The sequence below is a fragment of the Rousettus aegyptiacus genome, unplaced genomic scaffold, assembly GCF_014176215.1.
Source record: "Rousettus aegyptiacus isolate mRouAeg1 unplaced genomic scaffold, mRouAeg1.p scaffold_m13_p_9, whole genome shotgun sequence".
NCBI classification, from domain to species: domain Eukaryota; kingdom Metazoa; phylum Chordata; class Mammalia; order Chiroptera; family Pteropodidae; genus Rousettus; species Rousettus aegyptiacus.
In genome coordinates, this window is record NW_023416312.1 from 65,354,053 (window position 1) to 65,380,996 (window position 26,944).

At 42.8% G+C, this 26,944-nt stretch overlaps 1 protein-coding gene across 1 annotated transcript; it reads right to left on the bottom strand.

Moving 5' to 3' along the window:
• Nucleotides 1-2,669: 2,669 nt before the first annotated feature.
• KCNE5 (potassium voltage-gated channel subfamily E regulatory subunit 5) lies at nucleotides 2,670-3,035 on the bottom strand. Its single transcript, XM_036226554.1, has one exon. The coding sequence runs from the start codon at nucleotides 3,033-3,035 to the stop codon at nucleotides 2,670-2,672; it is 366 nt and encodes a 121-aa protein (XP_036082447.1).
• Between the last annotated feature and the right edge of the window lie 23,909 nt (nucleotides 3,036-26,944).

Genomic DNA, 26,944 nt, shown 5'->3' on the forward strand with positions numbered 1-26,944 from the left:
TGGAGGTAGTGTGAAAGGACTTGGCTCCTAAATTGAATGTGGAAGGGTGAGGGGAAGAGCAGAATCAATATGACACCCATTTTGGCCTAACAGTTTACAAAAATATGGGGGCGATTAATGTGTCAGCACCACCCCGCCCCCCCCCCCATCAAACAACCAGCAGAAACAAACCTTTATTTCAACAAATTGGAAGCACTGGATATTTCACACCATGGATAACCATGGGCATCTAACTGAGAGATGTTAGAAAGGATTTATTATTGGACTAGAGCTTATGTTAGGTGATTTTAAGGAGGGTCCAAGGAAGCAAGTGTTCACTTTAGATGGGATGCTATTAGGAACTGAGGGTAAGTCTATGATTGGGTATCTTAATAAATCTTATGTAGAGTGAAGGAAATCTAGAGTAAGACTAAATCTGAATTGATAGAGAAGTAGCTGTCATTAGATTAGCTGGGGAAAGAGGAATATTGGTATTTTGTGAGTTTCACAGTAACTTTGTTTTTGTCATACTTAGATAACATTATGAAATGGTCTCTGTCTCACTCCATCATAGCTACAGAGACATTTCTTGTCATTAGTCTAGTCTGATGTTGGTGTTCTGTGAGATGGTTTATTTCCAACAGAATAACATACTCTACCTATGAGCACAAGGTCAGCTTCTAAACAATGGTGAGGCCTAAACATAAATTTTAGACCAATTCTGAGATGGCAGAGGTTGCTTTTACTTTCTCAGACTGAAAAGAAAATTTTGGGGGGAAGATACTCAAAAGCTCTGATTTGGTTATGTTAACTTTGAGATAGGTTTAGACACCCAAGTAGAGATGTTAAGTAGGTAGTCAGATATGCAAGTCTGGAGTTCAGAGTGGGGGTTTAGGGGAAAAAATATAAGTGTGCACATTATTACTGTAAAGATGGTATTTATAAACACAGATGATATCTTGCATGTTGGGACTAGTCAACATCATCAAGGCAGAGTAATAGATGGAAAAGAGAAGAAGTCCTGGAATGGATCCCTGGGCAATCCAACATTGAAAAGTTGGGAGATGAGGAGAAACTAGCAAAAGAGACTAAAAAGAAAAGCTGGTGAAGAAAGGCAAACCAGGAGACTGAGGTGTTATGAAAGTCAAAAGAAAAGTTTCACGGAAGGAGTGATTGATTGCATTAAATGCTGCTAAGTAATTACAAAAAATGAGGACTGAGAATTGAACATTAGATTTGGCAACACGCAGGTCATTTGTCATCACTACAAAGCAGTTTCCTTGATGTGGTGTAAGTGATAACCTTATTGCAATGAGTTGGAGCAAGATTAGAAGTTACCATTACTGAATATTTACCCTGAGTCAGACACTGTGTTAACTACTCAATTTTCGCAACAATCATTAGAGATAGGTACTATTTCTTAAGCCATTTACAGATGGAGAAAAGGAGACTTGTAGAAGGTTAAGTAATGTTCCTGATATTACCCAACTGATGAAAGGCAGACCACAGATTTGGACCCAGGCAGTCCAGCTCTAAAGCCAATGCTCTGTGTACTACACTATTCTATTTTAGTGGATGATGGAGAAAGTCAAAAGATAGAGGCTCTAGAACTGACTAGTCCCCTGGACTTTCTAGAGGAAAAGCCCAAACCTCCAAGGAATGGTGCCAGTTACTAGGGATATGAAATAGAGACTAATGCAGCTGATTCCAGAGCAGCCTCCTCCAAGCAAGGCTTGTCACTTGGCTACAGCTTTGTTTTGGTAGAGCTGTATAGGGAGATGGCAGGAAAATGATAGGAATTCCATCCTTACAGTCCACAGAACATTCAAGGGAGCCATCCTAATATTTCTTCCCTCACTCATCTCAGTCATTCCCTTCTGGCGTCCTGTTTGCAAGGTTAGACTTCCAATGACAGAGGCCTAACTGCAGAGCAAGCCAAGGGCTTCTCTCCACTCTGCCAGTCCTAGTTATTCCTACTTTCACCCCTTGTACCACCTTCCACCCTAGGAGGCTCACATGGAAATGCAGCTGAAGGTTGCAGTCTTCCCAACAAACCCAGAAGTAGCGAGGATAAGGAAAAAGCTAAAGTTCTGTTCTTGAGTTTACCACAATAGTGTGTCTGTTGGTGTAGCCTTAGCCATATCAGATTTGAGAGTCTTAGAACAGGCCATCCTGCTGGAGCCCGCCGGCAGAGATTGAACAGCACCTAAAAGAGGAGGGTGAAGCCTCAGAAAAAAGAAGAAGACAGGAAAGCACTTCGGGAGGGCATACAGTCACTGCTGCAGCCTCGTCTTTATTTAGCTCAGCCTTTATATAAGTTTTTGGATACAATAGCAAAGCATAAGGTATATCATTCGAATGCTGACATTTCACACAAGATCATATAACATCCTTGTTATCTGTATTGTAAAACATCCCCTTATCTTAAAAGGATTTCTTTAGGAGGCAAACCTCTTCTCCAGGGTCAGTGATGATTAAATCAACCATTTGCTTCCTTGAACCATTGATAACACAGTCTCAGCAGCTGCTTTATGGCTCCTAAACTACGTGACGCCTTTAGTGCCTTGTAATGGCTACCGACACCATCCTTCATATCTCTCTCACTTGGGGTCTGGAAATCACCATTAAAGATGTATTCCTTGGATCATCACTGGGATGAATAGTAGATTAGATGTAAATGGATAAGATCATTAGACTCTAACAGTAGGGAAGGAACAGTTTTGGAGGACTGGGACTGGAGATGGCAGGGAGAAACTTGGAACATGGTGCTGGGCGCAGGCCTGGGACCGGTCATCCTTGGCCTCGACGAGCTTGCGCGAGCGGTTGTAGACAAGGATGAGGCCTCCGGCCAGGCAGACATAAAGGATCATGATGGACAGGATGTAGAGATAGGCGTCATCGCCCTTGATGCTGGTCACCTCGTGGCTAGGTACAATGCCCATGCCCATGCTTGGGCTGGGGCCTGCGCCCAGGCCACTGACGTTGCCCCGGTGGTGCAGCTCAAGCAGCAGGCGGCTCAGGAGAGTTTGCAGCCCCTGGCTCTCACTGCAGTTCATAGCTGTCAGGGAGTGAAACGGATGCTCCAGGACGCTGTTTACCTTTCTTCCTGGGTGAGAGGAAGCAAGCAAGCGACAGCGGTAGCACCCAGTTCTTTGGCGGGCCGTGCAACGGCTGGGAGGCGCCCGCTGCTGCAGCCTCCTTATCCCCGTACCCTCGTCCCTTCTTCCCTTCCCCACCACGACCCCTCCCGCCCGAAGCCTCCTCTTCCCAGGCTTCAGCTGTCTCTGTCTGCTGCTCCAGAAAAAGGGGACTGCTGATGGAAGGAGGAGAAGGGGAGGGGTGAGAGCCAGGGAGAGTGGTGGAAGGGGCGGGGGCTCAGAAGGCTCGAGGCCCCAGGCCCCAGAGGCTGGCCAGGCAGCTTGCTGAGGCCAAGGTTGGACCCTGGGCTGCGAATTAGAGTCCCTTCCAAGTTCTGGCCACCTGGCCTGCAGGCCCTGCTTTGGCAAAGATACAGCATCTGGCCCCTCAAGGCAGGCCTTTCCCTGGGGTTCAGTAGGCTCTTTAGTAAAGTAGCAGCCGAGACCTCTTGTCCTCATTTTATGGCAATTATTCTCATAGACAAAGACCCTGGCCTAGCTATTTTAGCCCTCATTTCTTCCTCTGGCCAAGGAAAACATCTTACTCAAAAGATGCTCAGACCAAATTTGGTGGCTGAGTGGTCTGCACTTGCAAGAAGACCAAAGTAGAGTAGGACTCTCTAGTCTTCCGAAAAGGTTTATGATAATGTACCAGCCTCTTTGGAAGTAACCCAACTCTGCTGTCCTGTCACATTTATAGATGTGCCCACACATCTTAGCATGTGAGTGTACCATCCATAATGTGCCCCCATTTCCCCTATGTAAGCCATCTTCTTCAAAACGAAACCAAGTTCTTCTATTAAAGGAATAGAAACCTTATAAAGGCTCTTTAACCATACTCTCTAAATGTCTCAGGGTCTGAGAAGTGCCAGTTCTAGAAAATATGCTCCCCTCACCCCCACCTCCCACCTACCACCTTATCCAGTTTAGCCAGCACCCAGCTCTGTGACTCTCCAGAGCTTAATAACAGGTCTAGACCCTGATGGCTTCTGGGGCAGCTATTTTCTCATAGGGCATCTTCTTTTAGGGGAAAGAAAACAAGGCACTAAGACAAAGATCAATCCATAGTATGTCAAATTTGAAACAGACTCAGCTTCACAAAAGAAAAGTTCTCAAAGGATTGATTTCTACACAGTGAGTAGAAAGAAAAATAAGGTAGTACTGGTTAGGTCTGGTTGTAAGTGGTTGCCAAGTGAGAATAGAAAGAATGAAAGAAAAGTGTGTGCCCTTATGCACACCTTGAAAATTGAGCTGCGTGTTCAAGACCATTTGGTCCAGGTGTCATTCAGTCTTCAGGAGACATGGTTTAAAAAGGAAGGTTTTCTGGTGCCTCTGCCTACTACCCTTTCGGGGGCTGCAGCCTTCTGTTGCTGGAGTGTGGTTGGCACGAAGGGCTTTCAAACAGAGCCTTTCTTGCAGTTACACCCTCTACACAGGTCTCAAAGACATTCCATTTGACTCTGACCACTGGCTCTCTCCTAATCACCTTGCCTCAATGTCCTTGCTTCAGAAGGGCTCAGGGAAGAATGCTAAAAATGACTTGGCACAACAAATGGCAGATGGCATGGCTAAGAAGTCTCAAGTAAGTACCAACCTAGGTACAGTACTGTTAAGCTAAAAGACTCCTCTTATCTGTTAAAATATATCTAGAAATCTCTAGGGTTTTTTTTTTTTTGTGGGGGGAGCGGAGGTAGAGAAGGAGGAAGAAGCTCCTTCGTCGTAGTATAAAAATAATCACTTAATCGATAAATATTTGTTGAGTAAATGATTAACTGAATGACTAAACTTGTTAAAAATAATCATTTAAAATTATATTATATTTCAACAGCCTTATGAGCTAGTAGGATTATTGCCATTTCCAGAAAACAGTTCAAGTAGTTAAGTAGCAGGACTAGAATGATAAAGTTTGACATTGCTCTTCTCAGTCTTAATACATTACTCTTGTCACATAGGTGATATCCATGAGCTGCCTCTATTTCCCCACCCCTCCCTTCCCTGGAATATTCTAGAGTCCAGCGCTTTCTGACAACCCCTCTGTCTAAGTAAGTTCAGTAACAACCTCTTGGCCAAATTCAAGGGGCTCTGTTCAGTTTTCACCTTTGACCTCAAGGATGAATTTGATATCGTCAATGACCCACTCTTTCCTCTGATGTTCTGCCCTTGACTCTCATGGCATTGCATTCTCAAATTTCTCTTCTTATCTCTCTGACCCTTCGTTCTCTGTCTCCTTCGCTGGCTCCTTTTCTTTCCTCCTCTCATTAACTGTTGGAATCCCCCAAAGACTCATCCCTCTGCTATCCTCTCTTAACATCCATTTCCTTGGAAAGTGTCTCCTTACGTGGTTTCTCCTACCATCTGGCATATATTTAGCCAGATTTGAACCTCTAGCTCTGATTCTTCCTTGGTAACATCTCTCAGATCCATCCACTTCTTCCTTTCTAGTTTTATTGCCACAAGCTTAATCCAAGCTCTCATTACCTCAGGTCAAATATACAAACTGAGAGTCTCCTTGCAGATCTCTCTGCCTACAGCCCAATCCTCGCCCCACTGCTTATGGTTAGAATAATTCTCTTCCAACGCCACTTCCATCAATTCACTCCTTTGTTCAGAAACCCAGAGTTGCTCCCTATTGCTTCTTTAATGGAATCCCATCTTCTTTGGTGTACCTTAAGTCCTCACCACCATGTCCTCCACTTTGTATTTGAAAAAGAGCATATTCCCCAAGTTTCTCTCCAATACTCTGTGCCTTTCACTTTCCTCAAAATTCATTGACTGAAAAAAACCGTGCTTAATACCTGTTTGTGCTCTCAGAGTCTTTACAATGCATCCCTCCTGGTAGTGCCCTAACTCAAACTGTAATATTCAATGCATAAAATTTATAAAACACAGAAAAAAAAACACCAAGAAAAAAATTACCAATACTGCACATGTGCTGCACACATACACTCACGTACGCATGCATGCATAGCTCACACATCGTTTTGTAGTCTACCTTTTTCACTTAACAACGTGAATTTTTCTACATCAATTACTATTTTTATAACATTGTTTTATTGTCTACACAGTATTTCAGACAATGGATCTACTATCATACATTTAAATCACCTCTTTTTGTAAGATTTTTGGTTATTTCTGAGTTATTGATATTAAAAAAAAACAATGTTTTAATGAACACATACAAAGCTAATTCTAATTCCATTAAAACAAATAATTACCAGAGAGAAAGCACATTACTAATTTACAGAAGACTGGGATTGGGAGCGAGAGATGTGTAGAAGGGTTAAAAACAGGAATAGAGAATAGTGATAACATTTAAAAAGGCTCAACCCTCAGGGAAAAATAAAACAGGTTTGTGTGTGAGGATTCTAGCTTTCTTTTCATGCAAGGGGCTTCTGGGCATCTCTTCAAAATCCAGTACCAGGCCAATCCTAAAAATGACTGAGATGCCATCCTCCTTTTCCTTACCACACTTAATGAAGCTGCAAATCCATCTGACAAGGATTGGGTCTCCTTCCTCCTGACCCTTCCATCTCCTTCTACACCTGCCTCATACCTGTCAAGTAATCATCTGTTTATCTACCATCCATAACTCACTTATTTCCTGTATGGTAATCAAGTGTGTTGACAAAAGGAAGTAATTTGTAATTATGTATTTAGACTTTCAAAATATCTTAGGAAAAGTAATGTTCCATACCAAGATTGTTTTCAAAGGACAATTGAATTGCCACAAGCTAGGAAATGCCTTCGCTATTCCTTGAGACTGTGAGTGTATCTTGCCAGTAGTGAAACTCCATGGAAGATGGTTGAATTGAACTGAGTTGAGGTTGATTAGTTGCCAAAGAATGGACACATGTGGTAAGCACTGTTGGGGTCCAAGAGGCTGGCAAAGCTACAGTGGGCTTCAAGAGAGAGGAAGGAAGACCCTTCATGAAATATCAACTACGGGCTGAGAAAAAGTAATTCATTTATTCATTTATTCAACAAATATTTATTGCATGTTACACTGTGCAAGGCACTGTTCTGAGTCCTAGAGACACATTGGTCAACAAGTCACATTGGTGAACTGTTGGTAGCTTTACGACCCTTACAGTCACTTCTTTGTGAACGGGGAGAAAACAAGGAATGCCAGGACCTGGAGCAGGATAAGCAGTGGGCATGAAAGCCAGCCAGAATTCTGGTTTGAAGGGACTTTTGACCTGGATCCACAATTTAAGCACTAGATTCTAAAGCCTTGTTTGAAAAAGGAAGGTCTCAAGTCGTCTGAGCTCACTGTTGTTGCAACCCACCCTACCTGCTCCTAACAGCACCATATTGAGGGTGTGGCCTGCCATAAGCCACCACATTAGGTTCATTCTCAAAAGAGGGAGAATAAATGGGATAGTTCCTGGGTCCAGCTGGTGCTTCTCAGTTGTTTCATGGGAATATGTGCAGTATTTTGGGGTGACTGGGGCTTGATAAAGATCACAATATTTGTGGGTTGGAATGAACATCAGAGACTTCAAATAACTACCTTAGAGACTTCCTGGGGTCTTGGCGGACTTGTGCTGAGGTAATCCTATATCCAGGTCACATACTAAAGCATCATATATGGTTCCTGATCTCATTTATCAAATGCTTAGCATATGCTAGGTACATTATATACATTATAGTAATTAGCCTTACGATAACCCTATGAGGTGGGTAGAGTTGATATAAAGATAGTTAACAGCAGTATGCCTTGGCCATGGACCAGTCAGAATGGACTAACAAACAGACTAGATGCTGGCTATAAACAACCAGTATAGCCTTACAGAGCCACAGCATCATAAGGCAAAGAAGTAGGAGAGGGACACAGACTAAATACCTTCCTATTTCCCAGAAAGTGGACTCAAGGTCTTATCTCCTTGGGCTTCCGAGCTCTCCTGGGTCATTCTGAGCCTCCTTCCTCTCCATGGATGCTTCCACCTGCTCCCTGTGTGTCCCGCCCGCGGGACCGGTTATTTGGTGGGAGAACCGAGGAGAACCCAACCTAAAGAAAAGAGGGGTAACACGGACGAGAGAAAAGAGTGGAGGCAAGACAGTATTCTGATCAAGCCTCAAATTTTATTTTACAAAGCAGCTATATTTATACAGCAAGAACAAAGGGGGGCAGGCAAAAGGGACTTGTCACAATATAATTGGTCTTCAGCTGGTGCTATGGGGACAAGGGGCAGTGGAAGGAAAGAAGAGGAAAGGGGGTACTGGTCATGTACTGATCGGTCAAGCACAGGTGGTGTAAAACAAAGGAAGTTCTCAGAGTTCTCTGTACAAACATGTTGGTGTCACGGGCTGCTGAGCTGCTATTTGTCTTCTGTTCTTGTGAAGCCCAAGCCCAGCATGTTTTATCCTTAACCCTTAAGGGCCCGTTTAGGTTGTGGCGCCCCTAACATCTCCTCCCTTTCTGTTTTTAGAAAGGCGGGCCTTAACCGAGTGGGGGAACATTGACCTGGTTCCTCCCGTGGGCTATATACGCCCATCTATTGTTGGCTCTTGGTATCTTTTGGGGAGGAGAGGCAGAGCCGGTTTTAAATTGTGATTTGGATACCAACCTCTATGCAAACCAGGTATGTTCTCAGGGAAGGACAGAGGGGACCCTCTAGTGGGTCTTCCCTTGCAGTAGCTTTGCATCTGCACCCATCTCGATGCCCATACCTTCCCTTGGTCTATCAAAGGTGAAGGTAGACATTTCTCTGTCCCTTATGTCGTCCCCGTAGGGAGAGGGGTATTTACCACCAACCAAACCTGCTATACCAAGGTCGAGGTCCCTCTTGGGCCAAGGTGGAGAAATTTAGGGCTGCGCCGACTTCTTCCGAGGGCTCTGTCATTGTGATTTGTTGGTAGTATACCGTAGGTCCTTTGGATAGCGCCGAGTCAACCTGTCTTTTAATTAGATCTGTTATTCTCCTGAATGCCCAGGGGCCAAAAGTGAGTAATAAGAGCAAGCCTATGAAAGGTCCTAATAGACTAGGGAGCAGTGTTGAAAAGAGTGGGGAAGTGGAAAACCAATTTTTATACCAGGCTTCATCTTTTTCTCTCTGTTTCTGCCTGGCCTCTAGGCTTTTTCTGACTTTATCTATGCTGTCCTGGACAAGTGTAAAGAACAGCAATCCTAATCTGTGGGTAAGGGGAATATTAGAGTCAGTGCAGAGGAGGACGAGAAACAGGAGGAAGAGCAAAATTCCCGTGAGGAGGAGAGGGGCTGGAGACCATCCTCTGCAATGCTTCTCCGGAGGACGAGGCGGTTATCTGTAAGAGAACAGAGGGGAAGCGAGGTCTCAGGGCTGTGGATCCCTGGACGGATTATAGAGTTTCAGTAGTCGGTCAGGTAACCACCGGGCGTTTTGAGCCTGATTGTCATAGATGCAAGCGTGTCCCTTTCCCCAGATAAGGACGGGGTCAGGACCATTCCATTTTGATGTCAGAGGATCTTTCCACAGGGCTTGTGCATAAGAGTCTGCAGTAGTAGGGTGCCAAAATCGGTCGGCTGCAGACTTTCCATCATTGTCGAGTGTCAGAAAATTAAGGACAAAAAGGGCATGATTTAGCAAGGTCTTATTATTGTTGTGTGGGGGGTATAGGATACCTTTGGAGTGTTGAAGTTTTGTAAGCATATTCTTCAGAGTCTGGTGTGCTCTTTCAACAATGCCCTGGCCCTGGGGGTTGTATGGAATACCTGTAATATGTTTGATATTTAGTTGAGCACAAAATTGTTTAAAGGAAGTACTGGTGTAGCCTGGGCCGTTATCAGTCTTGAGAGTTTTAGGTAATGGTAGAAAGGCAAGGCATGAAATCATGTGACTGATAACATGTTTGGTGGCTTCTCCAGACTGTAGGGTTGCACAGAGAAAGCCACTAAAGGTATCTATAGAAACATGTATATATTTCAGTTTACCAAAAGGGCTGAAATGAGTAACATCCATTTGCCACAGTTCTCCAGGAGTAAGGCCGCGAGGATTGACGCCAAGATGGGGTTCAGGTAGTAGAGTAAGACACCCCTGACATTGGCGCACTATTTGGCGTGCCTGTTCCCTAGTAATGGAGAATAAAAGGCGAAGAGTCCGGGCATTTAGGTGGTGTATCTGATGAGCCTGTTGAGCTTGTTGAATGGGGTCAGTAGAAGATATAGCCATAACAAGGTTGGAAACTTCTCGAGAGGCTCTGTCAACAAGATCATTGCCAGTACTTAGGGGGCCGGGGAGACCTGAGTGAGCACGGATGTGCCCTATAAAAAAGGGATGAGATCTGGCGAGGATGAGGTTTTGGAGTTTTGAGAATAAGGGGGAGGCATTAGTGGAGGGTCGAATAAAAGGGACGGTCTCCAGAAGGGGAACTGATTGACTTATATAAGCACTATCGGTGAACAAATTAAAAGGACTATCAGGGAGAGTCTTAAAGACTTGAACAACTGCAAAAAGTTCTACAAGCTGTGCGGACAAGTAGTCGGTCCTGATCTTAGTAAGCTGTCCATTAATACTAAAGGCAGCAATTCCTGAAGAGGAGCCATCTGTGAAAACAGAAGGGGCTTGTGGAATAGGACGGCTCTTGGTCAGGGAAGGGAAAACTACAGCTTGGTTTTTAAGGAATTGTATGAGTTTGTCAGCAGGGTAATGATTATCTATCTTTCCTTGAAATGAAATACAATTGACAGCCCATTCATCTGATGTTTGTAGTAGCCATTTGACCTGAGCTGCTTCATAGGGCACAACAATGATGTCAGGGTCTTTGTTAAAAAGCTTTAGGGAGCTTTCGCGCCCCATTTTAAGTATTTGTGCGATAAGAGAAGGGTAGACAGGGAGTATCTTAGAAGGAGTAGCTGGCAAATGAAGCCAATATAGGGGTTTGTTTTGCCACAGGACACCCGTAGGCGTGAATGTTGTGGGAAGAATTAGTAGCCACAGGGCACAGGCAGGGGAATAGTATGAGATGTTTTGATTTAAAATGGCTTTTTCAACTAAGTTTAAGGCCGAGGCTGCCTCAGGCGTCAGGGTGCGTGGAGAAGAGGGATCAGGATCTCCTCGAAGAATGTCAAAGAGGGGCTTTAAATCTCCGGTGGTCAACTTTAGATATGGGCGAAGCCAGTTGATATCACCTAACAGGCGTTGGAAATCATTGAGGGTCTGTAAAGAGTCTTTTCTTAATTCAACCTTTTGTGAAAGGACCTTAGTGGGGTGTAACTCGAAGCCTAGGAAGAGGAAAGGGGGCTGTAATTGAATCTTTTCTGGGGAGATCTGTAGTCCTAGATCTTGAAGGGCATCAACTAATTTATGGCTGGTATCACGCAAGATGGCAATATCAGAGCCTGCCAGGAGAATATCATCCATATAATGAACAATGTATAGGTCGGGATGTGTAAGGCGAAACGGATCAATGGCCTGGGCAACAAATTTTTGACAAAGGGTAGGACTGTTTGCCATGCCCTGAGGCAAAACCTTCCATTGAAATCTTGGGGAGGGTCCTATGCAGTTAACAACCGGGAGGCTAAAGGCGAAACGCTTTCTGTCCTCCGGATGTAAAGGGATACAGAAAAAACAGTCTTTTAGATCTATGACTATCTTGTGATATCCTGTAGGTATTGCAACGGGGGACGGCAGCCCTGGTTGGAGCGCCCCCATGGGAACCATGGTCTTATTGATTTCTCTGAGATCTTGAAGAAGTCTCCATTTACCCCCTTTCTTTTGTATAACAAAGATGGGAGTGTTCCAAGGGGAGGTAGATGGTTCAATGTGGCCAGCATCTAACTGTTCCTGCACTAACTGTGTGGCCGCTGAAAGTTTATGACGGGGCAAGGGCCATTGATCGATCCAGACAGGGTGGTTGCTCTTCCACGTGATTTTATCTGCCTGGAGTGCAGGGGGAGCAACGGCCCTCACGAAAAATTTTTGATGTCGTACCCTAAGCCTGTCCGTGGGGCCCTGTGTTCGGCCTCTATGGGAACGGTAATACCCTGATTATTTTTTCCAAGGCCCTTGCCCGGGATGAACCCTTGGTTTAGCATTTGATGAGTAACGGTAGCTGAGGGACTGAACATTAAAACTCCCATCTGGGTCAATATGTCGCGACCCCACAGATTTACGGGAAGCCCGGGGACAATAAAGGGGCGGACCTGACCAGTGTTTCCATCAGGGTCTTCCCAGGTGAGGAGTTGAGAGCTTTGAAAGGTGTTTTGAGAGTGTCCTATGCCTTGAAGATGAGTAAGAGAGGGCTGGCAAGGCCAGGAAGAAGGCCAGGAGGCCTTCGCAAGCACTGTAGAATCAGCGCCCGTGTCAAGGATGCCCTTGAATTCTTTGCCATTGATTTTGAGTGTGTGGTATGGGCGTTCCCGAGAAAGTTGCTGGATCCAGAAAATATCAGAGGAACCAGGCGTAGACGCCCCTCGGGAAGGCCCTAGGGAAGGATTAGATGTGCCGAGGGGTAGGGGCAGAGCCTGAGCAAGGCGTTGACCTTGGTGTATATAAAGTGGGCCTCTGGAGCTACTGGCTAATATCTTTATCTCCCCGGAATAATCACTGTCAACAATAGAGGGAAAAATGGTGATGCCCTGCAAGGTAGAGGAGGCCCTTCCAAGGATAAGAAAAAATGTTTTAGGAGGAGGGGGCCCAAAAACGCCTGTGGGGATCACCTGAGTCCCGCTATCGGGCTCTAATATGATGTCGGAGGAGGCACAGAGGTCCAGTCCTGCGCTTCCTGGGGTGGCCCTGTAAAGGGAATGGACTGATTTTGGGGAAAGGTGGGTAGGGGCTGAGTTTGTTTTATCTGGCTGTTCCCCGAGGCCCTGAGAAAAGGGATTGGCTGAGGGGCCCGGGGCTGGCCCCTCTGTCCGTTTCCCTGCTGGCGAGTGATGGGGTTACCGAGTATGTCGGTGGTGGAGCGGCAGTCTCTAGCCCAGTGTCGGCCCTTTTTGCAAACAGGGCAAGGTGTCGAGGGAGGAGAAGATCCTTTATTATAAGGGCCCTGAACCCTGGGTTTGTCATGGGAACCGTGGCATTGACGGGCAAAGTGTCCTGGCTGACCGCATTTGAAACAATTTTTCTGTTGGCCAGGGTTGGCCTGGATTGCAGCACCAACCGCTAGATGAATGGCCTGAGATACCTTGGAAGTAAATGGATCAACGTCTCGGCACAAGCGAAGCATTTCATCGAGCGTCTTGTCTCGGGTCTTACCCCTGAGGACGGCTCGGCAGGAGGCGTTAGCATTTTCAAAAGCCAATTGTTTGACTAATCTATCATTAGCGGCGTCGCTTCCTAGAGCGCGCTCAGCAGCCTCTAGGAGGCGACTGACAAATTCACTGTAATCTTCCTGGGGACCTTGGATAACCTTGGTGAGTGGCGTGGTGGGTGTGCCAGAACTAGGAAGAGTCCTCCAGGCCCCGAGAGCGGCATTATGTGTCTGAGAGAGGAGTCCAATAGGGAGATTTTGTTGCCGCTCCTCAGTGGCATATGTCCCCTGACCAGTAAGTTTTTCAAAGGTCCAAGAATGAGAGCGGGGATTTTTAAGATTATTAGCGGCTATAGTCTGGCAGCGGTCACAGAAATCAGCCCGCCAAGTTAGATATTGGCCACGGGTGAGGACAGCCTGGACTATGCGGAGCCATTCACAAGGGAGAAGGTGTCCCCCTCGAGACAGTGTTTCGAGGACAGATAAGGTGTAAGGAGCATTAGGTCCATAAGTCCTGACAGCTGTATTTAGTTCTTTTAAGTTTTTGAACTGTAATTTATGGAACTCTTTACGCTCCGGGGCGGGGGGGAGGGAGTTCGTCGTCACTGCTTTCTTCCTCATCATTATTGTTAGCAGTATCCTCTCCACCTTCAGGGGCATCAGGGGGATCAGCGGTGTTAGAGGTGGGAGATTCAGGTCGCTGGGATCGGGTGATGACAGGGAAAGTGAGGGTTTTTGGTTTGGGGTTTTTGGAAGGTTTTATAGGCAAGCGTTGGGCGGTAAGAACAGTCTCTTGTAAAGCAGCCTGAAGGGAGGCCAGTTTGCTCTCTATCTCGGCCATCTGTGCAGCAAGCTTATCTTTGGTTTGTGAAGCGTTATTGCCGTTATTGCCGTTGGAGGCGGGGAATGGCAGAACAGGCGCACGGAACTGTGGATTGTAGGGTGGGGGCCAAGTAGAAGGCCAATCTGGGTTACGATATCGTACGGCCTCATCTTCTAAGGTGGCGGCATCACCAGGATCTAAGGGGTCATTGAGTGGTCTTTTAGTCAATAAGGGATTGGTAAGAGGACCTTTAGGAGAAGGGGAATGTCCTGTGGGCAAAGAGGGGTATATGCCTTTAGTTGGAGAGGGATCGCTCATGTCTATAACGACTGAGGGACATCTAGAGGGGGGCTTTTCAGTGGGAAGAGAAGCAACGGATGCTGAGCGAGACAGCGGTTTAAGGCAGTACTCCGCTACTGACAAGAGTTGTCGTTTTTCGGGGTCATCGGAGGCGGTTTCTACAATGTCTCGAATTAGTCCCCGATAAGAGAAAGCAGAGACGGGGACGGCATCAGGACCTTCCTTTTGTAACTTATCGTTTAAATCTCTGCCTACCTTTTGCCATTTTTTTGGATGGATTTCAGGGCCATTTACTATGAACCAGGGACAGACTTCATCAATGAAGAGAAAAAATTTGACTAAATCCTTCTTTTTTACTCGGATTCCTCGCTCCTTGAATGAGCATTTTAAGTCTTTTATGAATTGTGCTTCTCTGGACAAGGTTTGTCCCATCTTTTTGTTTTATTTATCTAAAAAGAAAGAGGGATAGGAACTGAGGAAGTGAACATAGGTATCAAGACAAAAAGGAGGAGAAGGGAACTTAACTTCTCTCCCGCGTGGGCAGCCGGTTAGTACAATCCGCTAACACGGACCCCCCGGGGGTGCGATGCCTACGGACGTCCCGCCGGCTGTGCCTTTGGGCATAGACAAGGCTCTTTTACAGAGGCGGCAGAGGAGGGATTATATCAGAGGTCTCGACGTGGGCAGTCGGTTGGTATAATCCGCCAACACGGCTCTCAAGAGGCGAATCGCAGACCTACCGCTCTCTCCAGGGCGGAGGGAGAGGTCTACGACCGGGATGCCCTCTGAGTGGACGACTTCTGCCTTAAAGTCGACTGACACACTGTATTCTCCCAACTCAGAAAAAGCAGCCTCTAACCTCAGGGGTGGACGGCTTGTGCCAAGAAGCGGGCTAGAGAGAAAAGTCCCAAATCCTTTGAAAAAAAAGGAAAAGACAAGAGGACCAAGAGAAGACAGAGGGAGTTTATGCTCAACTCTTTTCTCCGTTTAAAATTTGTTACTTATGATCCTAGCAGTCCGTGCTGAAACTAAACTAAGGCGGATGAACACTCACCGAAGACAGCGATCTCCGGTGAGCCGAAGACGAGGACCTTCCATGAGCGGTGAAAGGCAGTCTTCTCTGAAAAACTTCTTCTCTGAAAAACTTCTCCTTAACGAGCCGCGGCCTCTGTTATTTCGTAGTCCGCCTGGGTAAGGGTTCTGCACTCGGGCCCCACGTTGGGCGCCACCTGTCCCGCCCGCGGGACCGGTTATTTGGTGGGAGAACCGAGGAGAACCCAACCTAAAGAAAAGAGGGGTAACACGGACGAGAGAAAAGAGTGGAGGCAAGACAGTATTCTGATCAAGCCTCAAATTTTATTTTACAAAGCAGCTATATTTATACAGCAAGAACAAAGGGGGGCAGGCAAAAGGGACTTGTCACAATATAATTGGTCTTCAGCTGGTGCTATGGGGACAAGGGGCAGTGGAAGGAAAGAAGAGGAAAGGGGGTACTGGTCATGTACTGATCGGTCAAGCACAGGTGGTGTAAAACAAAGGAAGTTCTCAGAGTTCTCTGTACAAACATGTTGGTGTCACGGGCTGCTGAGCTGCTATTTGTCTTCTGTTCTTGTGAAGCCCAAGCCCAGCATGTTTTATCCTTAACCCTTAAGGGCCCGTTTAGGTTGTGGCGCCCCTAACACCTGTGCTCATTGCAGTTATGTGGAAAAGCTCCCTTGACTGACAATCCCTCTAAAACAATGATATGTATTGCAGTTGCCCCTTTCTCCCAGCAATTTCCTAAGGATGCTGAAAATTCTTGAATGGGCGAGCCCCATTACATTGCCTAATTATCACCTTAATGTGGCTTTCAAAACACTCTGTGTTTTCTCTTGAAGATGCCTTCCAGTTATATTTGCAGCAATAACTATACAGCATGTATTCAATGCCAGATCCTTTTTCTTTTTTTCTTTTCTGTTTTACAAATTACTGTGTTTTGAGCTATAATTGACATGTAACATTATGTAAGTTTGAGGTGTACAGTGTGTTGATTTAATATGTGTATATATAGTAATATAAGTATCACCATAACATTAATTAAGAACTCTATCATGTTACATAATTATCATTTCTCTGTGGTGAGGAAAATTAAGATACTTGCAACTAGATGAAATTTCACTTTCCTTAACAACTCCACAGCATAAGATAACAGTGATATGTGTGCCTGTCAGGTGGTCCATACAATCCCTTTGAGGGAAAATACTGTGTTCTTCATCTTTGTATCCTTCACCTAGCTTGGCACAGTACCCGACATATAGTAGGTGCTCAGGAAATATTTACCTAGGTCTGAGGTCTACTTTCCTCCAATAAAACCTTTCTAGTTTGAAATATATTTGTTCTGTGCAATATGTGGAAATTTGAGGTAACATTTCTTTTCCAAAAAAGTTTATTATGCAAAATTTCAAACATGGCAAAGTTGAAAGAATTTTACAGTGGACACCTCGTTACTCACTAGTTAAATTCTAATGTTTTTCTATATTGCCTTTATCCATCCCTCACCTATCCATCTCTCCATCTATCTATCCTTTGTCTTTTTTTTTCTTTTGGAAGTTGCAGATATCGGTACACTTCACTCTTAAGCCCTTTCCATAAACCTACTCTTAACTGGAATTCAATATTTGACTATTATTCTTTTTTTTCCTTCTTGAGGTACAATATATAATACAATGAAATACATAAATACAAATTGTACATTTGCTGAGTTTTGACAAACGTAACTGCGTAACTTAAATCCCTACATCATCATCATTCAAGAAAATTTTCTCTTGTCCTTTGCAGGTAATCCCCTTCCTTCACTCCCGGAGACAACCACTGTTCTAAATTTCATCACTAATTAGTTTTGCATATTATAGAACTTCATATAAATGGAATCATATAATATGAAATCTTTTGTATAAGACTTCTCTTGCTCAGTCGATGTTTTTGAGAATCATCCATGCCATTTCAAGTATCAGTACTTTTTTTCTATTGCTGAGTAATATACCATTGTATGACAATACCACAGTTTGTTCATCCATTCTCCTGTCAATAAACATTTGGTTCCAGACTTTTAAAAATAAAGCTGCTATGAATGTCCTTATATAGATCCTTTTGCAGACATGTTTTCTTTTTTCTTGAGTAAATACCTAGGAATGGGTCATAGCTGTTTTTTTTTATTTAAAAATATTTTTAAATCACATATTCCTTTAACATGATTTTTCATGCTTTTGACTTGTTTCTAAAGAAAGGGTTTTTAGTGTTTTCTTCTTGATTTGCAGTGTTCTTTGTATAATAGGGAATTGAATTATTATTGTATTTTTGTTTATTATAATCATATTTTTAAATTAAATTTATTGGGATGACAGTGGTTAATAAAATTACTTAAGTTTCAAGTGTACAGTTCAATAATACATCATATGTATTTGCGCTGCGTGTTCACCACAGTTAAGTTTCCTTTTGTCACCTTATATTTGACCCCCTTTACACTTATCTACCTCCACCTCCCCCATTCCTTCTGGTAACTACTCAACTGTTTTCTGTCTCAATGAGTCTCTGTTTGTTTCTTTTGTTTGTTTGTCACTTTCAGTTTTTATGTCCCATGTATGAGTGAAATCATATGGTTCTCAACTTTTTCTGTCTGACTTACTTTGCTTAGCATAATAACCTCAAGATTCATCCATGTTGTCATAAATAGCAGTATTTCATCTTTTCTTATGGCTGAGTAATATTTCGTTGTATATCTGTACTACATCTTATTTATCCAATCATCTATCAAAGGGCATTTCAGTTGTTTCCATGTCTTGGCCACTATAAATAATGCTGCAATGAACATCAGGGTGCATATATCTTTACAGATAAAAGTTTTCCTTTTTTTTTTTTTTGGTAGATACCCAGAAGAGGGATTGCCAGGCAATATAGTAATTCTATTATTTTTTTAATTTTTATATTTTTATTTCTTAAATTATAGTTGACATACAATATTATAATAGTTTCAGGTGTACAACACAGTGATTAGACATTTAAATAACTTATGAAATGATCACCGCAATAAATCCAGTACATATTTGAAACCATACATAGTTATTACAATACTACTGACTATATTCCCCATGCTATACTCTACATCCCCATGACTGTTTTGTAACTACCAATTTGTACCCCCTTAACCTTCTTCCCACTTCACCAATCCCACCACCCCCCATCTGACAACATTGAAATGTTCTCTGTATATGTGAGCTTGTTTCTGTTGTTTGTTCGCTTAACCTGTTCTCTAGATTCCACATATGACATTTGTCTTTCTCTATCTGACTCACAATAACCCTCTAGTTCCATCCATGTCATTGCAGATGGCAAGATTTCATTCTTTTTATGGCTAAGTAATATTCCATTATGTATGTATGTGTGTGTGTGCGTGCATGCACGCGCGTGTGTGTGTGACCTCTTCTTTATCCATTCATCCACTGATGAACACCCAGGATGCCTCCATACCTCAGCTACTGTAAATAATGCTGCATTCATATGTCTCTTCAAAGTAGTGTTCTGGGTTTCTTCAGATAAATACACAGAAGTGGGATAACTAGTTCCTTATTTGTCTCTTGTTATAGCCTTTGATTTAAAGTCCATTCTGTCTGGTATAAGTATTGCTATCCCAGCTTTTTTGTTTCTATTTTCATTAAACATCTTTTTTCCATCCCTTTACTTTCAGTCTGTGTGTTTCTTTTAATCTGAAGTGAGTCACTTGTAGTCCGCACATATAAGAGTCTAGATTTCTTATCCATTCAGCCACCCTATCTTCTGATTTGAGCATTTAACCAGTTTACATGTAAATTATTGATAGATACGTAGTTATTGCCATTTTATTATTTATATATTTTTTAATTTTCTTTTTTTTTGTCTTCTTAAAGAAGTTCCTCTAACATTTCCTATAATGCTGGTTTAGTGTTGATGAACTCCTTTAGCTTTTTCTTGTCTGGAAAGCTCTTTATCTGGACTTCAATACTAAATGATAGGTTTGCTGGGTAGAGTAATCTTGGTTGTAGGTCCTTGCTTTCATTGCTTTGAATATTTTGTGCCAATCGCTTCTGGCCTACAAAGTTTCTGTGCAGAAATCAACTGCCAGTTTACTGGGAGCTCCCCTGTAGGTGACCAACTGCTTTCTCTTGCTGCTTTTAAGATTCTCTCTTTGTCTTTCACCTTTGGCATTTTAATTATGATGTGTCTTGGTGTAGACCTCTTTGGGTTCATCTTGTTTGGGACTCTCTGTGCTTCCTGTGCTTGTATATGTATCTCCTTCACCAGGTTAGGGAAGTTCGCAGTCATTATTTCTTGTAATAGTTTTCATTCCCTTGCTCTCTCTCTTTTCCTTCTGGTATCCCTATGACGAGAATTTTGGTATGCTCGGTGTTGTCCTAGAGGCCGCTTATCTGTCTTCATATTTTGGGGGATTCTTTCTTCTGGCCACTGTTCTCATTGGGTGTTTTTATGTTTTCTATCTCCACTTTTTGTTTTCTTTCTTAAAGTTCTCACTGAGTTCATCTACTCTTTCACTAAGTTCATTGAGCATCCTTATAACCAGTATTTTGAAGTCCGCATCTAGCAGATTGCTTGTCTCCATTGTGTTTAGTTCTTTTTCTGGAGCTCCGTTCAGTTCTTTCATTTGGGACATGTTTCTTCGTCTTCCCATTTTGGCTGCCTACTTGTGTTTGTTTCTATGTATTAGGCAGGGCTGCTATGTCTCCTAGTCTTAGTAGCACGGTCTTATATAGTAGGTCTGCTGTGGGTCCCAGTGGCACAGTCTTCCCTGGTCACCTGAGCCAGGTACCCCAGATATGTCCGTTGACTGGGTTGTGTGTGCTCTCCTATTGTAGTTGAGCCTTATTACTGTTTGCTTGTCATTGGAGGGATTGACCCTTGGGATAACTGGTTGTGATGACTGGCCATGACCAGAGGAGGAACTGTTTTTCAAGGCTAAGTCTATAAAGCAGAACTCACTGCTCTTGTGGGTACTCTGTCTGCCCTTTAGTTATGTCATCCTTGGATACAGCCCCTGGTGGTACTTCTGCTCAGTCAGAGCAGGACACCAAGCATGCAGTCTGTGTCCTACCCAGGACCACCTGGCATGAACCACCAAACAATCTGCAGATGATTCCCACCCATGATGGGCTTGGAAGTACTTTGAGACACCAAGACACAAAATGAGGCTGGCTGTCACTAGTGCTGAGCTTGGGGCTGCTCAGTAAGAGGTACGCGGCACACTGAGGCAAGATGCTGCTTATTTAGGGTTTGTGAACCTTTGAGAGATTTTAGGAAAGTCTACAGCATGAGCCACGAGATGTTGTCTGTACAGAAAATCTACTAGAAGCAGTTTGGATGGGCCCACATGTCGGGGAGAGGGGAGTTCTTTCTCAAGGAATCATCAGAGCAGTGTGACCAGCATTAGCTACACTGCTGGAGACTCAGATATGACACCCACCTGGGTCTGCAAGCTGGGCAGGGGAGGGCTCAACAAAGGAGCAATGCCCTCTGCCAGCAGTTCAGACTGGGAGAAAGCTGACCTTCCAATCCTCGCCCTGAAGCCAGACAATTCAGTACTTCCTTGTATGTTTCTGATGCCGTTTGAGCTGCCACCCTAATGTTTGGACTCAGAGCAAGTAAATCTGTCACAGGTAAGTCCATGTATGAGCCCCTTGAGGGCAAAGTCTGCGACTCTCACAGCCCTCTGTCTCAGTCAGCCACTATCTCCACTGGTTTTCACAGCCGGAAGTTGTGGGCACTTTTCCTGGCACTGGAACTCTGGTCTAAGGAGCCTGGTGCAGAACCAGGACCTCAAGCTCTTCTAGGGGGACCTCTACAGCTGAACTACTTTCCTGATTCTCAACTACCACACATGGGTGTGGGACCATCCTGTTTTGTGTCTTTGCCCCTTCTACCAGTCTCAAGGTGGTCTCTTTTCTGTGTCCCCAGTTGTAGGGCTTTTGTTCAGCTAGACATCAGGCAATTTCCAATGATGGCTGTTCTGTAGTTTAGTTGTAATTTTGATCTGATTGTGAGAGGAGGCAAGCACAGCATTTATCTACCCTCTGCTTTGATTGCATGCTTAACCTTGTCTTGTACCCATGAAATATTTACCTTTATAAAAGGGCCAAGGCTGACTGTAATTTATTACTTAAAGCCTTCCCCCTATTTTGCTGACTAGTAAATGTACATCCAAACTCTAAAGTTGTTAAAATGTGAGAGTCAGCTTTTCATGATAATAGCTTTTACTGAAAGTTTATGTGTGCCAAGCACTGTGTTAAGCACTTTATATGCATTATCTCACTTGACCATTACAAAAACCTAGTGAAGTTGGTAGAATATCATTCTTATTATACAGATGAGAAAACTGAGGCCCAGAGAGATTAAGTAACTTGCCAAAAGCCAAGTAGCTTGTAGGTAGCTGAGCTGAGACTTGAACAAGAGCCCATAATCATTATTAGCACTGTGCTATAATACTTCTGTGTGATGTCCTTTGTACAGATGCTAGCAGAAAAACAAACAGATGACACAGCTTCTGTGTTGTAAGACTCATCTCATTTTTTTCCAGTTGAAGATACAGAGGTCCAGAAAGGAGAAAGGACTCCCTGGAAACAGAGCCATCAGAATTCAAGTCTCCTACCTCCAAATCTGGAAAAGCTCCCATTCCACTGCACAGCTTCCTCCAATACTTTGGGCATTGCAGATTATATTTTTAGCTTTTTATGGTAACAAGAGTTTGAAACCTCCTTTGAGATCTTTGAAAGGAGTGCATTAATCTAAATGGTGTGGGATCAAAACATAAGGCCATAAGTTAAATCGTCAAATTTGTGTGAATTCATGCTTTAAAATTATCTTGAAAGTGTTTCTCCCACCCACTCAGCTTTCTCTGGAAAGGGAAATAAAACAATGTAGATTCTTGGGATATTCTGTGTGAAAAGAGTGGGAAAGAGTTCTGAGGGCACTTTTCTTTTGGACTCCCACAGCATTATCTTTTGGAAGCCTAGGGTTTCATTTCTCTTCAATCAAGAACATTTTTTTCTTCATTCGGGGATGCCATTGAGACTTGCTTCCTGCCTGATAGGGCTAACATTGTAGGGGTGGGGGCTATCCAGATCATTACAACACTGTGTAGTAAAGGCCATAGTAGAAGCACATAGTAGAGCATGATGCTTAAGAGCAGCAGCTCCAGCCTCAGACAAACCTGCATTTTAGTTCCACAATTATCACCTATCAGCTGTTGCCTTGAGCAAAGTCACTCAACTTCTCCATGCTCCAGTTCCCTCTTCTGTAAAATGGTGGTAATAATGAAAATACTTACTATAGAATTTCTGTGGCAAGGACTATATAAGATAATGCTTGTAATGCATTTAGCATACTGCCTTGAACATATTAAATGTTCTATACCACCCAACTGCCTCCACAAATACATGCCCAAAGCACAAGACTAGGCAGGTACCAGAGCCCTGCTGAAGTGAATTCTGCTCCAAAGGGTCAGCCCCTTCTCCAACAGCTCCTCCACTGTAGTCATGGATGGTACTCACAACCACTCGGCCTGAAGATCAATCCCTCCCAATGATGGGCAAAGAGCAACCAAAGCTCAACTACAACAGGAGGGCACACACATTTCACACAAGGGACACAACTAGAGCATCCGGTTCAGGTGACCAGAGAGACTACATAATCAGTCTACTAAGACCGGGAGACATAACAGCTCTACTTAATACATAGAAACAAACACAGGGAGGCAGTCGAAATGTCCCATATGAGAGAACAGAACAAATTTCTAGAAAAAGAACCAAACAGCATGGAGACAAGCAATCGATCTGATGCAGAGTTTGAAACACTTGTTATAAGGATGCTCAATGATCTCAGTGAGAACTCCAACAAAGAGACAGGAAGCATAAAAACGGAGATAGAAAACATAAAAATAGAACCAGTCAAAAATGAATATAATTACCAAAAATAATACATTAGAGGAAATCAACAGTAAGTTAGATGAAGCAGAGGATCGAATCAGCAATTTAGAAGATAAGGTAGCATAAAAGACCCAATGAGAACAGCAACCAGAAAAAAAGAATCCCCCCCACCCAAAATGAAGATAGCTAAGAGGCCTCTAGGACAGCAAGCATACCAACATTCACATTACAAAGGTATTAGGAGGAGAGAGCAAGGAATTAAAAACCTAATTTCAGGAAAAAAGTGACTGAAACTTCACTAACCTAGTGAAGGAAATACATGTCCATGCACAAGAAGTACAGAGAGTCCCAAATAAGATGAACCCAAAGAGGCCCACACCAAGACACATAATTAAAATGCCAAAGGTGAAAGACAAAGAGAGAATCTTAAAAGCAGCAAGAGAAAAGCAATTAGTTACCTACAAGGGAGCTCCCATAAGACTATCAGCGGATTTCTCAGCAGAAGCTCTGAAGACCAGAAGGGATTGGCACAAAATATTCAACGTGATGAAAAGTAAGGACCCACGATCAAGATTATTCTATGCAGAAAAGATATCATTTAGACTTGAAAGACAGATGAAGAGTTTCCCAGATAAGAAAAAGCTAAAGGAGTTCATCAACACGAAACCATTATTATAGGAAATGTAAAGGGAACTTCTTTAAGGAGAAGGAGAAAAAAAATTAAAGATATGAATAACAAAATGGCAGTAACTACGTATTTATCAACAGACACTTTAATATGCATGGATTAAATGCTCCAACCAAAAGATAGGGTGGTTGAATGGATAAGAAGACAAGATTCTTACATATGCTGCCTACAAGAGATCCACTTCAGATCAAAAGACACACACAGAGGGAAAGTAAAGGAATGGGGAAAAAAAGCAGTTCATGAAAATGGAAAGAAACAAAGAAAAAAGCTGGGGTAGAAATACTTCTACAAAATAGACTTTAAAACACAGGCTATAACAGGAGACAAAGAAGGACCCGATAATCCCACTTTGGAATATTTATTTGAAGAAACTCAAAACACTACTTCAAAGGGACGTGTGCATCCATATGTTCATTGAAGCATTATTTACAATAATCAAAATATGGAGGCAACGTTGGTGGCCATTAGTGAATGAATGGGTAAAGAAGTGGCACATATATACAAGGGACTATTACACACATATAAAAAAGAATGAAATCTTACCATCTGCAGCAACATGGATGGATCCAGAGGGTATTATGCTGAGTGAAGTAAGTCAGACATAAAAAGAAAAAGCCATATTATTTCACTTACATGTGGAATCTAAAGAACAAAATAAGCAAAACAGAAACAAACTCATAGATACAGAGAACACTTTGATGGTTGCCAGATGGAAGGGGGTATGGGGTTTGATAGCAAAGTGGAAGGAATTAAGAAGTACAAAATGGTAGTTATAAAATAGTCATGGGGATGTAAAGTGTAGCATAGGGAATATAATCAATAATATTTTAATAACTATGTATGGTGTCAGATGGGCACTGGATTTATTGGAGTGATCACTTCAGAAGTTATATAAATGTTTAATCACTATGTTGTACACCTGGAACTAATATAATATTGTATGTCAAATATAATTGAAAAAATATTTAAAACTAATTTTAAAAGATATTCAATAATGTCAGCTGTGGTTGTTTCATCATTAACAATAAGCAGACGGTGCTATGGGGCCCAGAAGAGGGGCATTTAACTTAGAGAACTCAAAGCAGACGTCCTTGAGGGTGTGACACTTGAGATGCTTTGAGTAGAAAATAGCCACTCTGACACTTTCTCCATGTGGAAGGCAATATCTGCAACATATGGGTACATAGAACAAGACGGTCACCTCCCCTCACCCCTACATCATGAAGGATGGCTCAACGTCCTTTGCCTCGGGGGTGCCAGGGGTTTCAGTGACAGCCTCTGAGCTGGAAGATAATATGGGACAATTATGGAATTATTGGAATAAAGACCCAGACCACCTGAGAAATTGGTTCCCACAGTTGATAGGCAAAGATTGACTTAAAATTAGATGCTAAGAGAAAAATCCAAGAACAGTTGCGTCAACTACCGTGTGTTTGTTTTAATCTTGACTTTGTTTTGGGGGCAATAATGCTTCAGCAGCTCTTTGTTCATCCAGCATTATGTTAAATAGGCAGTATGCAACCTGCTAATTTCCCACTGCTTCAAAACATAAACAGTTCTGGTAACCTCAGTTTTCTCTAAATTGGCACACACCATGACAATATCTGGCTCCATTCATATTGTTCTTACCTGCAAACCCTTAACCCTTTCATGTTATCCAAATTTTACTCATCCTTCAAGGTCTAGGTTTTTCCCTTCCTTCCTTCAGGAAATATTTTCTTCATTCAAAACTGAGGTATTATAATTGAAATGATGACCATAATAAATCTAGTTAACATCTGTCATCATATACAGTTATAATTTTTTTCATGTGATGAGAATTTTTAAGCTCTACCCTCCTAGCAACTTTCAAATATGTAATATAGTATATTATTAACAATAGTCACCATGCTGTACATTACATTCCCAAGACTTATTTTATAAGTAGAAGTTTGTATCTTTTGATTCCCTTAACCCATTTTGTCCCCTCCTGCCCCCACAACCAATTGTTCTCTGTATCTATGAGCTTGATTTTCAGGTTTTTTTTAGATTCTAAGTATAATTGAGAGCATATGGTATTTGTCTTCCTCTGTCTGATCTATGTCACTTAGCATAATACGCTCAAGGTTCATTTATGTTGTCACAAATGGAAAGATTTCCTTTTTTATTGCTAAGTTCACCCAAGTTGTCTGGGCCCCTTATTTCACAGTATATCTCCTTCCTCCCCATTAGGCCTACAAATATGCTCCTCATCAGATGAGTCTTTCAAGTTCTTCTGTATCCTTATTTAAACACACTTGTTCCAAAGACTGATCGGTTTGAGGATTAGCATATGCTGGACAGAATACAATGAACCTAATTGGTTCATCCTATTCTCCCTCAACACACCCAAATAAATACACCCATCATTCAGTTTCTCCTCTATACTACCAATCTTACCTGCCTAGGCCAAACACATCTGACCCTACCCAGGGTATTCCTTTAAACAAGATAAAGGATATTTCCAGCATTTCAGAAGGTTCCCTCATCCCTCTGTTCAGGCAATAACACCACCTTCTTCAGGAAAAAAAAATTATTCAATATTCTATCACTATAGATGTTTTGCCTGTTCTCAAACTTCTTATGAATGGAATCATAATGTACTCTTTTGTGACTAACTCTTGTATGACACTATCTGTAATTTATCCATATTTTTTGCCTGTAGCAGTAGTTAATTCTTTTTATTTGCTATGTAGTGTTTCCTTTTATGAATATGATATAACTATTTTATCTATTCTATTGCTAGGCATTTTAGTTTGGGGTTATTATGAATAGTGTTGCTATAATCATACTTGTATGTATACAGAAGTACAGCAGATACTTGAATAGCATTATTTCATTCAATGTCAGTTTGCCATAATGTTGAAGCAATTTATTT